General features: G+C 33.4%; 2 protein-coding genes across 2 annotated transcripts; both read left to right on the forward strand.

The window, feature by feature from the left end:
- Window positions 1–1962: 1962 nt before the first annotated feature.
- LOC141683581 (uncharacterized) lies at window positions 1963–3336 on the forward strand. The gene has a single exon (XM_074488325.1). It carries the CDS (start codon window positions 1963–1965, stop codon window positions 3334–3336), a length of 1374 nt encoding a protein of 457 aa, XP_074344426.1.
- A 4435-nt stretch (window positions 3337–7771) lies between these two features.
- LOC141687146 (uncharacterized) lies at window positions 7772–15097 on the forward strand. Its single transcript, XM_074492314.1, has 8 exons — window positions 7772–7892; window positions 8237–8884; window positions 10897–11029; window positions 11128–11439; window positions 12414–12533; window positions 12952–13090; window positions 13187–13494; window positions 14807–15097. The coding sequence occupies exons 1-8, from the start codon at window positions 7861–7863 to the stop codon at window positions 14942–14944; spliced, it is 1830 nt and encodes a 609-aa protein (XP_074348415.1). The 5' UTR covers window positions 7772–7860; the 3' UTR covers window positions 14945–15097.
- The last annotated feature ends 353 nt before the right edge of the window (window positions 15098–15450 follow it).

The raw sequence follows: 15450 nt of genomic DNA on the forward strand, positions 1-15450 counted from the left end.
AACTTATCAGCTTATAAGTTGTAAATTCAGCTTATAAGTTGCGTCGACAAACACTCGTCGATAAGTTGTTAAGGGCTTATAAGCCAGTGGCTTATAAGTAAGTTGTTGCCAAATAGGCCCTTTATGCCAAACTTAGAAAAATTTGTCCTATCGTTTGTTTTAAAAAATTTTAAAATAATAATTTTAGATTTTTGCACATGAGATATTTTACGAATAAGTCAATTTATTTGGAACTCTGTGAGAGGGAAAGTCCGCACGCAAAGATCATAATATTTTGATCTGTTTGCGATTCTTACTCTTGGGAGTTTCTTTGTAAGATATTTGACCTAAATGTGACTCAGTGACTCATAAGTAAGTAATTTAAAATTCGAAACTTTCTGTTACCTGATCAGTATAAGAATTTAATATAAGTTATTGAAATTAGTCGGTAAAAATATTGTTCCGATAAATTATTTTTCCTCCCAATATTTAATAGATAATTTTATTCGACCTTCCTCACATCCACTTTTATATACGAAGTTAAGCTAAATTAAAACAAACTAAAGTAATGAAATTATGTTAGATAAATAGTGGCAGCCAATACTTTTAATACAAGACTTAAGACCTAGGCGTCAATTTACATGTAAAATTTCTGGAACTGTTTCTATAAACCTAGCATTCATTTCGTATATTTTCGGGACAGGTCGGGTCACCTTTCAGCAAAAGAAGGTATGTGAACTGTAAAGAGGTCGCTAATTTTCAGATAAATTATGCTACTACTTTTAGTGAGCTGACAATACTGACTATGGCCCCAAAATTATTGAGCCATGACAAAATAATGAAAATATATTCTATTAAATTTTAATTTAAGTCGATACTCAATTTCATCACGAAAGATTATCGTGCCTGTTTGGGTAACATAAAGTTCAACTTAAATGGGCTAGAAATACATTTCTGACATAAGCTTCCTGTTCGACAAATTTGAGAAAACCTCAAATTTACGGCATATATGCCCATAAACAGAAAGTAGGTTGAGGTTAACATTCTTTATTTCATTCTAACTTGTTTCTATTTTACTGTTCTCTTTTTTCCTTTTTTTTTCTATTCTACTGTGCTGCCTAAATTATTATTAGTTTATGTATATTTTCCAAAGTATTTAAAGTTAGGCTTCTTTTTGTTTTTGTAAATGATTTTATTTTTATTTAATTTGCACTACAACAAAACTGGTCATTTACGACGGTTAACTTACGACGGAAAAAAATACGCGCCTTACTTACGACGGAAATAAAATTCCGTCGTAAATATTTACGACGATAACTCTAATCCGTCGTAAGTTTATTATTTTATTATTAAACTTACGGTCAATTCTGGAAATCAGTCAAACTTGAGATATATTTTACGACGGAATTTATATTTCGTCGTAAGTTCAAAAATATCATTATTTTCCCATTATTAAATTTATTGACAGAAAAGGAAAATAAAAATTTGGTTATAATAACGACGTCGTTTAATATTAAATTACGACGAAAATAGTGTCGTCGTAAGTTTAATTTACGACGGAACTGTTTCCGTCGTAAGTTTCTCACCTTCCACATTAAATGCCACCTGCTAGCTTTTCAAAAATAATATTTTTTTATTAAAACTTACGACGGAAATCCATTTCCGTCGTAAATATGCGCAAAATATCACTGCCCTTTTGGAAGTTCACTTTTTTCACTTATTTTTTCTCACAAAAATATATCTTCATATCATTCAAAATATGATGACATAACAACAACGAATTTTACAATCTTCAATGTAAGTATTAAATTTTAGTCTTCTTTTATATTTTTTATATGCATTTAAATGTGTGATTTCAATTTTTATGTTTACATGTTTAACATATATATAGGTGTTTATATGTTATTTATTTAGCATTTTATTTTCATTTGTAGATGTCTTATGATACTAGTTGGATCACTAAACGAATTATTCCTGGTGGTTATGGTTTTACGGAAGAATTTACTAAAGGGGTTAAAGATTTTCTTGGCATTTGCAATAAAAAATAGCAAGGAACCGAATGATCCGGAACTTTTGATTAGATGTCCGTGTAATACATATAACAATCAACTCTTTCAACTCATTTCCGATGTCGAGTTTCACTTATATGCGGTCGGTTTTCTTGACACTTACACCACATGGCATTATCATGAAAAAGAAGGTGGCTCACGAAATGAAAAAATGAATGATCGCGAAGATATATTTGATGAATATGAGATGTTGAAGGATGCCTTTAGAGGGGAAGATTTTGGATATGTCAATAGTGTCTACGAGGAACCGAATGAGCAAGCATCTAAATTCTTATACAATGTGAATAATGTCGGAGAACCAATATATCTGGGCAACATCAAGTACACACAATTGAAGTTTGTCACTCGATTACTACATTGGAAGAATCATAATAAATGTAGTGATAAGGCCTTTGATGAGTTACTCCTCTTACTTGGAGATGTGTTTCCGGAAGGGCATAAACTTCCTTTTAATTATTATGGTGTCAAGAAGATGGTTAAGAAGCTGAACTTGGGATACGAAAAAATACATGCATGTGAGAATGATTGTATGTTGTTCTACGGCGATGATAAAGATTTGGAAAACTGTAAGTACTGTGAGTTAAGCCGATACAAAGATGCAACTAATGGCGGGAGTGATACCATTCCGAGGAAGATCTTAAGATATTTTAAGATCACTCCTCATCTACAGCGTTTGTACATGTCTACCCATACAGCCCAACATATGAAGTATCACAAGAACAAAATTGTGACTGAAGGGGTTCTTAGTCACCCTGCAGATGGAGAAGAATGCAAAGAATTTGACAAGAACTATCCAGATTTTGCAGCGGATATTCGTAATGTAAAGCTTGGTCTTGCAACTGATGGATTTCCCCCGTACAGTAATGCTACTTCTACTGTATACTCAGTATGGTCTGTAGTACTACTTGTGTACAACCTTCCGCATACCATGTCCTTGAAGGATCCATACATGTTCATGACACTACTAGTACCCGGGCCGAATGATACTGGGAGGAATCTGAATGTCTATCTGAGGCCTTTGATTAATGAGCTTATTAGTTTATGGCAGGTTGGTGTGCAAACATATGATGCTTCTACGAAGACCAATTTCATGATGCAGGCAGCCTTGTTATGGACTATCAGTGACTTTCCGGGGTTGGGTATGGTTAGCGGATGGTCAACCCATGGAAAGATGGTTTGTCATGTGTGTATGGGTGAAGTTAAAGCTAAGCAACTACCACACAGCAGGAAGTCCAGCTTTTATGGGTTACATATGGGGTTTCTGGACAAACGCCGAAGAAGTCGATGAAAAGGTCGAATTGTCCGTAACATGTGTGCTGGAATCACATTTCCACCACCAGGGAAACCACATAGCAAAGAAAGGGCAGATGGCTTTGGGGATTCATATAATTGGACACATATTACTAGCTTCTTTGATCTACCATATTGGGATTCATTGCGTCTACGTCATTGTATCGATGTTATACACACGGAAAAAAATGTGTTTGACAACATATTTCATATTATTTTATGTAGTGCCAAAACGAAGGATACCACAAGATCAAGAGAAGATTTGAAGGCAATGGGCATCATGCAAGAGTTATGGATAAATGGTAGACACAGGCCTAAAGCTAGATACGAACTCACCCGAGATCAGCTGAAATTGTTATGTAAATGGGTACATCGATTGAAACTCCCAGATGGTTGCTCATCAAACTTGAAGAGATGTTGTAAGTTAGCTCAGTTGAAATTTCAAGACATGAAGTCACATGATTGTCACGTATTTATGCAAAAGTTGTTGTCTTCTGCATTTCGTGAACTTCTTCCAGATGACATACACAAAGTACTTTGTGATCTTTCAGATTTTTTCAAGGACTTGTGCTCAACTACATTACTTGCATCAAATATTAGGCAGTTGGAAAAAAACATAGCTGGGATCATTTGTACTTTGGAGACTAAATTCTTTCCATCTTGGTTTGATCCAATGGAGCATCTTCCCATTCATTTACCCGAAGAGTGCAGACTTGGCGGCCCTGTCCCATCACGATGGATGTATAATATTGAAAGACTACAACGCAGAATGAAACAAAAAGTAGGGAACAAAGCACGAGTTGAAGGTTTCATTGCAGAGAAATATGTACATGAAGAGTTGACACATTTCTGTTCCATGTACTTTGAGTCAGGAGTTGAGACAGCGCACAACTTGCTAGGTCGTAATGTGGTTGATGATCGCTCACGGGATCCACATAAACTCGAGGCGTTTACATATCCAGTAGAGCTCCTCGGAGCATATACAGGTTACCATTTATATGTGGATTCCCTACATGTTGCAACACATTATGTTCTTACTAATATGCGTGAAGTGGCATTCTATATCACGTAAGTAATAAAATATTTCCATTCATAATTAAAACTTTAAAACATTCTTCACTAACATGGTATGATTACTTTTTTTAGTATGTTCGAAGAAGAGGTTCGTAGTCGTCATACATTGATATTGAGTGATACTGAGATGGATACAATGCTAAAGGCACATTTCGCAACATGGTTTCAAAATAAGGTATTCCATCAAATGCACAAATTGTATAATTACAAAAATATATTTATATACTTGTTTTTTATGTGACTATTCCATTTCAGGTACAAAACAACTACGAAAAATTTCAATACCTATTGCAAGGCCCGGTTTCGTTTATGCTTTCTTATAAAAGATGCAAGGTCAACGGATACTCATTCAACCTAGGAAAATCAAGCTCTGGGGTACTTGTGAAGGGTAGTTGTTATGGTGATAGTGGAAGCAATTACTACGGAACTTTGCAAGAGATTATCAAACTAACATATGGTGGCGGAAATCAAGTGATTTTATTCAGATGTCATTGGTATGATCATGTTAGGGGTGTAAAGAAACATAAAAATGGAGTGCTCTTAATTGATCTTAATTCAAAACTCAAAGGAAATGATGTTTACATTCTAGCAAGTCAAGCCACACAAGTGTACTATGCTCCTAGTGTGAAGAATCCTGATAGTAATATTCACACAATCATCACATGTAGACCTCAATTGTTGAGTGAAAGAACATGCGATGTTGATGTCGAACCCCTTCAAGAAGAAGTCTCAAATACCCTTGCATTAGATTTTTTCCTCAAGGTCATTTTTTGTTGACTTTTCGCACTATGAAATGGAAGAAGATCAAGAAGAAGAACAAGAGCAACCAAAACAAGTGGAAAGTGAAGAAGAGGAAGAAAATACAAGGGAAGGTGAAGAAGAAGAAGAAGAAGATGGTTATGATAGTATTGACGTTGAAAGTGAAGATGAGTAAGAAATGTACTTTATCATTTTAGGCTAATTTATATTCTTGTATGAATCAAAGCATGTAATGTGATAAGTTTGTGGAAGGAAATGAGATGATTTTATAATTCTAGCCATATTTTTATTTTAAATGAATTTTCGGTTCACTAACATTATTTTCAACTAACTTTTCTTGCTATTCAATCTTTTTAACCAATTTGATATTTTGGAAATCTTACAAATATATAATATGATGTGTTGGTGCAAAAAAATTGGATGATTTATCATTCTTGTCAAATTTCTTAATTTTAAATGAATTAAAATGAATTTGCCTTTTACTTGCATTTTTTCAACTTTTTTCATTATCCTAATTTTTTCACTAAATTGAAGATTTGAAAATCTTAACAATATGTAAGGTGATATGTTTGTGCAAAGAAATTTGACAAGTTTATCAATCTAGGCATATTCCTAATTTAAAATGAATTAAAATGGATTTTCCGGTTAGTAATACTATTTTTAATTAACTTCTCTTGCTATCCAAACTTTTTAACCAATTTGATGGTTTGGAAATCTGATAAATAAATTATATGATGTCTTGATGCATAAATATTGGAAGATTTATTGTTCTAGGAAAATTTGTTATTTTAAATGAATTGAAATGAATTTTCCTTTTTACTTGCATTTTTTCAACTTTTTTTATAATCCTAAATTTTTCACCAATTTAATGCTTAGGAAATCTTAACAATATATAAAGTGGTATGTTTGTGCAAAGAGATTTACAGATTTTATCATTATAGGCGCATTTCTAATTTTTAAGAATTAAGATGAATTTCCCGTTAATCCATCAAGATTTTCATATGAGGTTTGTGATTACTTGTGTTTTGCCAAGATTCTTTTATTACTTTGTTATAATAAGATTTACAGTCAGTTTTTTAGTTTGAAATGAGTGGTTTAGTGATGTAGATTTTGATAATAAATTGCAGCAGGGGAAAAAGCTGCAGTCTTTAATTTCTGTATTCTGGGTATATTACGACAGAATTTAAATTTCGTCGTTAGTCTGGGTTTCTTACGACGGAAAAATCGTCGTAAGTTAGTTAAAGGATTACTTATGACGACTTTTTCGTCGTAAGAAAGCCAGACTAACGACGAAATTGTTAATCTGTCGTAAATTGTTCTTTAGGGATCCTCAATCTCCTTCTCCTGAACAAATCTATTATATATATATTAATTTATATCATCTTAGAATACAAAAAAAATTATAATTAATTATACTTTAACAACATAAACAAGAAATCCTACATTGAAATATGTTACAATTATTATTTCATGAATTCACCTACATTATTTATTGTTACGAGTTTACTTAGCAAATAGGATCTATGAGAAAATTATGCCAATTCATATATTATTACAATCATATCAACTAAAAATTCATGTGTTAAGTACTATATGATTGTACATATCAATAGACCTAGAGATGATAATTTTACCCGACCCGACAGCTAACTGACCCGTTCCGATCCGTTTGGATTTACTCAAACCCGATTTTTTGGATTTGAATTTGAATCTGGATCTTATTTCTAGACCCAAAGAGAATGGATCTGGATTTGAATCTTAGGTATATCGAACTGATACCCGCCCGAAAATCCGAAATCCGTTATAAACCCGATCTAAACCCGAAAACAATCCGACAATATATTCTTCACTTACATAATTTTATAACAATAATATATGATTTATATATATCAATTATTTAAATCTAATGTTTATAATCGAGATGTTGGATAATTATCGATAAATAGACCGTGATGACCCAATATTAAAAGCCATCACATTAATTATTACATGAATGACGGTATTATATTCAATAATTTTTTAACATTCACCATTGAAGTTAATATTTTAGCTACGTGTTAACTAATATTTAATAATAAAAAATTCAGTTATCATAAGGTTGTTTGTCCAATCGTGATATTTAGAATTTTATGAGTAAAACGATTCCAAAATAAATATAATATTTTAAAATTTATGTTTATTTTTAAAATTTAATATTTTAGTAAAGTCTAAAAAAATATAAAGATTTAAGCAATTTTTATATAACATACTAAATTATTCTTCGTTAAAATAGTGATCAAATATATTATTCTAAAAAAATTTAAAAGAGAAAATGACTAAACTATGTGTAAATAATGCTGATTAAAGCTAAGTAAAGTTATCTGTCACAAGTGGTAGGTCTCCCTTTATGATTCAGCAAAGACCCGGGTTCGAATCCCGTTTCCCTTTTTTATGTATATTAACATACGACGGATTCCGTCGTAAGTATTCGCGGTTAAAAATTGGGGAAAAATTGAATTGACCGCCCAGTACTCAATACGATGCCGTTGCAAGCAAAAACGATGTTGTTTTAACTAAAATCCTAAATATACCGCTTTCCCCTTTTTACTTTTTTGTAAAAGTATCTCTATCTCAAAGCTGCGGTGCGATCAATTCACAGCTAAAGGCGATCTTGATTTCTCTTCATATCACAAACTAATTGCAAAGCATCATGATTCTAACATTCGTCGTACTCATTACAAGGTATAATCTTCGTTTTCTTTTACGATTTGGTTGTTAGTTTTCAACTATGGGTCACATGCATGTATATATATGCATCGTTGTATTATCTATAGGTGTTTACACTGGGTTCTACTTATTTCCTTTCAAAATCAACTTTTAATCCAACTATATGTTGATGGGTATGTATATCTATCACTGGGTATCTATATTAATCATTGGGTATCGATATTAATCACTGGGTGTCTATTTATTCACTGGGTAAAATAATATTGCACTTATTTTAACTAGATATGCATGTAGTTATAGAGAATTGATGTTTTCATTAATTACTTCTTATGGTTTGTTTTGTTTGTACTGCGGTTCAGTGTTTTAGTGATGATGGCTGGGAGGACAGCTGCAGGTGGTAGGGGTGCAGGTGATAGGGGTGCAGGTGGAAGGGGTGTAGGTGGAAGGGCTTCTAGTGGTGGTCGTGGAAGGTGTGGTCGGGGAAGTGGGAGTGGTGGTGATCGAGAAAGGGGGAATAATAGTGGTCAGGATGGGAATCGAGGTCGTGGAACCGGTGGTGGGGGAAGTGGCAGTGGTGGTCAGGAAGGGGGGAATGATGGCACCGGTGGTCGGGGAAGTGGAAGTGGAAGTGGTGGTCGGGGAGGGGGGAATGATGGTAACTGTAGTCAGGAGGATAATAATGATAGTGATGAACGGGGGGGCAAAGATGACAATGATGTTAGGGGGCAGAGTAGTGGTGCCAGTGGTGGCGGCGGAGAGGGTAGTGGTACTGCTGCTAGGGAAGGCAGCAATGAAGGTGGAAGAAAATGTACAAAGAGAAGACGTCGACGTCTACATAGAGATGAAGAAGAAAATTCTGAATACCTTCTTTGGGACGATGAAGGGAGGCAAATTCTTCCGGTTGGGGTAGATTCTGATCCCCGCAGTCACAGGATACGTGGATACTCTCCGGGGGGATTTGGCACATACCCTGATGTCGCGAAGGTTGTTCGGATTGCGGGAAACCAGTAAGTTTTTGTCCATCATCTTCCTCTTACTCTTGACCACAAGAGATTAGCAGAAATTTATGTGTGTGCCTTATTATAATTTTGTCCAAGAGTACAATTATTCTTGCTCTAACTCACTCATAATATAAGCTTCAGCATGCTGAAATAAATATGATAAATTGAATTCTCCATTGCATGAACAATATTTACCTGTGGGAATGAAGATGCTAAAACAAGACAAGCATCTGAATACATCCAGCTCTTGATCTTTATCATAATTATTAGATGTAGGTGCGGCACTGCCATCCAAGAAAGAATAAACTGTATAGGGAGACAAATTTCTTGTTATTGCCACTGATGCAGTGTAGGCAAGAAATAAGATTTATGTTGTGTAGCAGTGTAGGCAAGAAATAAGAATAGACTTCCTATAAAATCATATTATGGTTCTTAAGAATAAAGTTAGAATAGAGTTTTGAAAGGTTGCTGAAATGATGCAGAATACATATCTAACTGAATGTTCCTGTACAATATAGATTATATACTAAAAAAGGGTAACTGTGTTGATGATATATGACATAGAAATTTATGTACTCCTTTATCGACGTATTAATTAGAAAATTTAGAGTTGGTCAATTTAGAAGTATAAATTAAACAGTAGCATACTACAGATGTGCCTTTCGCTGTTTATCTTTTTAGGCAGATGGTTGCAACTTTGCAGGTTTTATAGAAATATTTTTATAGTAAATATTTGTTGATTTCAGCTTTTATTAAGAACATCTCCTCATCTAGAAAGTTAGAAACTCAAGATGAACCTTTGATAAGATTTTAATCTATGCATATAGAAAATCTCTCTAACAATGCTAAGTATAAATACATTATAAAGAATATAGTTTACTTACCCTGCCTTATTTAAAAAGGCTAACATTATCCGACTACATGGATACAAGAAAACGTAGGAATGATCCCAATTATGTAAATGTGCATATGCAAGTCAATGATAATGAATTGATGTCGGTTTCAGAAATAATAAGTTACATTTAATTACTTAAGAAAAAAGATATTATACTAATAAGGAACAATAGAAGCTTACATTATATAAGCTGGACCTAGGCAAAGGAAACCATCAATCTGCTGAAGAAATAACAATCACCTTTCCATTACTGTCCCTTAGATGTGGAACTGCAAATCGAGTCATGAAAGGGTTAAATCCTTCTTAGTAGGCGGAATGCCCAATGGTGACGGAGCAACTTGGTTTTGCTGCTTCATCAAACTCTTAAAGAAACATATTTTCTCTAATACCAAATTCATTAATTTTGTGTCAAATTATAGGACATTTTTTATCTATTACCTCCCACTTTAGCAAACTACTCCCCTGCTCATATATTTATTGGAGTAGACGGATGTAGGTAGAGAATTTGTTTTTTACATGTATTTATTTGGCACCATTTTAGTGATATATAATAAAATCTTAAAATATATTATCTATGGGTTATTTAATTTTATTTATTTATTTATTCCATAATCTAAACATACTAGTATATTACTTAAAATTTATAATTATAAATCAGATTAAGCATGTACCTATAATTTGCAAAAAAAACTTTCCAAGTCTATTTACATATTTTTTATTTTTTACTTGAGTAAGAATTAAATAATATAATGTCAATAAATGAATGAAATTTCACAAGTGAAAGAATGATATGACTTGACTGGAAGTCTACAGGGTAAAAATCATAAGAAATACCCTTCCTTAAAACTCAAAACTCATAACCTAAGAACTGAAACCATTAACTACTACCGTCAGGGGTTCTTAAACATAACTTATCTTCAACTTAATAGGCCGTTAGGCAGCGTCTAGCCTCGTCTTTACGTCTTAACAAGTATGACCATATTCAAGAAAATTAATTAGCTTAGAAATGTGCACTTCAAACTACATAGTGAAACAGTAATATCCCATTTCCTATAAGTAACACTTATCCACGCATAACATTTGTTCTTCAACTTTATCATTGACTAAATTGCTGCCATTTCAGGATAGATTGTCCAAAGGTGTTGCGAAATATATTGGCGATTATTCGCATGTTTTGGCCAGATGGTTGTGTTGGCATTAAAGAAATTGATAGGAAATCTCCTGGGTTCTGGAACAAGTGTATAGATGAGTTCTTGGTATGTTGCACATCCTTGTTATAATTACATATATTAGATTGTGTTTATTGTAATTGTTCCCCTTTATCTTATGTCTTCCACTATATCTTTTTTTGTAGCGCTACTACACATGGGACCCGAGATTTTCCACTGAAGATGAGGCAAGGGCTTCCATACTTGTGCATATGCGGGACAACATGCGTCGTACACTTGTTGATGATAGGGAAAGGGCTGATGACAAGATCGCGGAAGTTGGAGGGACTTATGCAGATCATAGGCCCCAATATATGAAGCCTGGTGTTTGGTCCAGATTAGCCGAGTATTGGGTAAGTGAAGAATTTAAGAAAAAGTCTGATGCTGGTAAGAAGGCTCAAGCAGTTGTGAAAGTGCCTCACACTTCGGGAGCCCGTTCATTTGATCATCGTCGTCGGGTATATCATTGCATCATAATTCTTGACTTGCATCTCTTACCAACTTATAGCACTTTTTATTGTGCTATGCAAGTGTTATGCTATACCATGTGTGTTACTCTCAGTGTTTCTCTGTGGGATCAGTCCCAAGTAAACAATAATTATCCCTTGTTCTGTGAAAGCACCTCTCAGATTAAGATAAATCATCTCCTGCTACTTAGGTGTCTTCATTCTCATTAACAGGCCATCCCTAGTAATTCCTGAAATTACAATTGTAATTGATTAGCTGGTTATTGCATAACTAAAATCAGTAGATTAAAATTTAAGGTTATGTTTGTGAAAATATCAACTCTTTTCCAAGCACAACTTCTAGCATGACACCATTTATTGTTTGACACTTCTATAAATATCAAGGCAGAGAGCAAATACTTAAAATACATTTACTTACATATCTTTTGTGCAAATGCTATATAAGCTACTTCTTAGATAGCGTTTAGTGATAAACTGCTGTGGTTTAGAATACGTTATATTAGCATCTCCCTGCCATATCACATAGAAAAAAGTGTTATATAGGTGGTGTATTCTAAATTTAAATTTGTAGTAGTGCCTAACTAAATATAATACATATATGTAAATGAGCAGCCTAGATTCCATGAAGTACAGTAGATAATTTATATTAATGTTTAGTTACTCTTTTCTTGTTTTTAAAGTTCACACCTTTAGTTTATTTACATGTGTTTTTATGATTTATGTATGTATATGCCAAGTCGATTGTGTTTATATGTTTTGATTGTTGCTATTTTTTTTTAAATATAAGGGAGGCGATGAGAATTGAACTTCATACCTCTTCTCCCCTGCAAAGTGATATGAATGATTTCCTTTTAGTGCTTACAAAATTTAAATTAATTAGTTCAGGAGAAAATGACAAATATTTATCATTTATTTATCATGAAATTTAAAATTTTGATTTGACTTGTTATAAATTTTCTTAACAGGATTATATGGAGTCACACAATGGCAACCTGGATCATCTTGTTGTCTATAAGGACTGCCACACTTTGAAAGACAAGGAGAGAAAGGGCGATTGGATTACCGAGGACGCCAAAAATATTATTGTAAGTTCTTTTTATAGAGCATCAATTTATAGTAGTGCCAGCTTCCGAAAAAATGAATATCAATTTATGGACTATTATATTGGTGTACCACATGTTGGATATCTTGACAAGACTCTCTGATCTTCGTAAATTATTAAAATTATGATTTTGAATTTTGATTTTTAATTAATTATAAAATTCAGTATAAAATAGTTCAGGCCTCAATAATCCCTAAAAAATAGCTATATATCTAAAATTTTAAATTGTTAGAATTTTAAATTGTCCAGGCCTCATGGAAGTGATTAATTAAAATGGATGTGTATTTGCATAAAATAATACACCCCTAACCATTCAATTCCATTGTGAGTATTACTGATGTGTATAATTGCCGGCATAATTATTCTTTTTCTGATTCAGTGTCTAATTATTTTATTTATAGTACCGCTACATTAGCATATGCGAAAAGAAAGGAGTTGATCCTAAGGTGACCCAAATTCAGAGTTGGGTAGAGGCGGTTGGAGGAGTTCGTAAGAACGTGATTCTTGGACATCCATGGGTTCGAGCCTCTGATATTTACGGTATATTTCTTTTATAGACTTGAAATGTTTAAAATACGTGAGTTGTTATATATAGTTTGTTCCCGGTGATAATATATCGTCTTTATGTTGTTATAGAGCCTGGTGCACGTCCGCCACGTCCTCGGAAAGGAGAAGGAAGTTCTGGAAGATCTGCCTTGACTCGCTTACAAGATGAAATGTTCATGCGTGTCGTGGATGAGACCTTGGCCCAGGCTCGAGCCAATCCCGAAGAATATATGTTGACACCCGAGCAGATTCGTTTCTTAGCCCAGGGAGTGGTGGAAGGAGACTCCTCACTACCTCCAAACCATCCAATTACCAGAGAGACGCGTCAAGCTATTGTTAGGGTTGTGGTGGAGGTCCTAAATAATATCTATAAGACCGACGGACCAGGAGCTGCCAAGGTATGATCATTATCATTTTTTATTTAGTTTTCTTAATTTTTTTATGCCTCGTCACTTGAAATCACTCTTGAATAATTGTTGGAAGCTAAATATTTACTGTCATTCTACTAACGTTATGCTTTCTGCATACGTAACCAAATTTGGTCTATTAATAATTATCTACACCAGCTAGCATGAAAGTTAATGAAAATATTAAAATCATTTGACATCACATGTACTATTATACATGTTAAAGTAATAGTTTATAAACACATACATATAAACTGTAAATTCTATAAAATTTGTTGCAATTTATTAGTTTAAAATTATTTATTTACAAGAAAGGGATCGAGGAGCTGGAAACATAAAAGCCGCCTAATTAACTAGAAACTTAAATAGGCTAGCTTAGCACCCACTAAAGATTAACTTTGATTTCCTATATCTTGATTATTAACATTTTCTCATACAATTTAAAATTGTAAAAAAACAGACACAAATAGGGTCCTTGCAGGAAAATACCCAAAGATAAAACTACCAACTTTATAAAATTTTGGTGCATGCTAACCCCCAACCAAACACTAATATATTTCTAATCATATATTTATATAAATCTCATGGACTGGGATATTGGGAGGAAGAAAATAAAATAACCTTATTACCTTCCAAATTATATGACCCCTAAGTTTATGTAAGTGTATACAAGTGTAAAACAATTCATAGTAATTCCTAATTTTAATATTGTCTGAATTTACTAAAATGTGAATCATATTTAATATGATTTGGGATGCTGCTCGTAATTCTTAGTCCGAGTGCTGCTTGATGTTTAGTCGCGACTCCAAACACATGATTGAAATTAATAAATAGATGCAAGCTCAGTTTAATTACTGAATTCATGTTCAGGTTCACTATAATTAGCATCAATAATTCAGTAAAATAGAGTATAAGTGTTTTATTATACTTAGATTGAACTCTACCAAATCTGGGTGTCACAATGTCTATACTCTTAAGTAATAGCCAGGGTTAGCGGGTGACGGGCCCTTGTCTGAGGGACAAACCTCGACTCCAACAGATCCGCCTATCTGGTGAAAACAAAGGCAAGTGTTTTCACTTGATTCGGCATGGATGGCAATGAAGTTGGGATTACTTTGATTATTTTTTTAATTTTAAGTTTCTAATTCATAATTAAATTTAGCAGCACCACTCGCATCATGTAGGAATTTATTATTTATATGATCATGTTTAGTCTTAACAATTTACTGTAATTTATAAATAATTTTCTGCAGTTTGTCTCTTATCAGATACGACGGTTAACTTATTAAAGTGTGTATTGTAGGGGAAGGCCCCAGCTAACGAAGATGATTCGGATGATGGTGAGAGCAATGACGAGAGTACCGAGTCTGATGAAGATCGTGACATGAGCCATTCTTTTTATGATCATGTCCCTCGTGGTGGTCCAGTCATTAGGGGTTAATTTTAGCTTTATGTATTTGAATATTTGTAAGATACCCAAGTTGTGGTTGTAAACTGAATTTGATTTGTAAACTGAATTTTAGTTTGCTTTCTACTTTTGATTGTGAATTAGTACGGATTTACGATATCACTAATGTAAATTATGTATTGTGACTTGATTGCGAGGTTTAGAGTTTGTTTTAAATTTGCGATTGCATCAGATTTTGGTAGGTTTAGAATTTAAATTGGAAGCCGAAAATGGCCGGATACTGAAAAATTAGTATTTGGTTATTCTGAAAAAACAAACTTACGACGGTTTTTTTTCAAACATTCCGTCCTAATTTTTCTGTTAAAACAAACTTACGACGGTTGTTCTTCATATATTCCGTCGTAAGGTATCCATATTTTCATATTTAAAAATATTTTTTTTGAATTATCATTTCCCAGCTTGTGGGCCCCACCTTCTAAAATACGATGTTTTTCCTGTCGTAATATACCTTACGATGAATTTTTCCGTCATAAATTTAT

This window comes from Apium graveolens, chromosome 9 (assembly GCF_009905375.1).
Source record: "Apium graveolens cultivar Ventura chromosome 9, ASM990537v1, whole genome shotgun sequence".
NCBI classification, from domain to species: Eukaryota; Viridiplantae; Streptophyta; class Magnoliopsida; order Apiales; family Apiaceae; genus Apium; species Apium graveolens.

Excerpts from the sequence above, each read along its gene's own strand:
- LOC141683581 (XM_074488325.1), top strand. The coding sequence starts at position 1,963 with ATGGTTTTACGGAAGAATTTACTAAAGGGGTTAAAGATTTTCTTGGCA.
- LOC141687146 (XM_074492314.1), top strand. The coding sequence starts at position 7,861 with ATGATTCTAACATTCGTCGTACTCATTACAAG. Across the intron at positions 11,440-12,413 it reads CATTTGATCATCGTCGTCGG|GATTATATGGAGTCACACAA; the intron begins GTATATCATTGC and ends TTTTCTTAACAG. Across the intron at positions 13,495-14,806 it reads ACGGACCAGGAGCTGCCAAG|GGGAAGGCCCCAGCTAACGA; the intron begins GTATGATCATTA and ends TGTGTATTGTAG.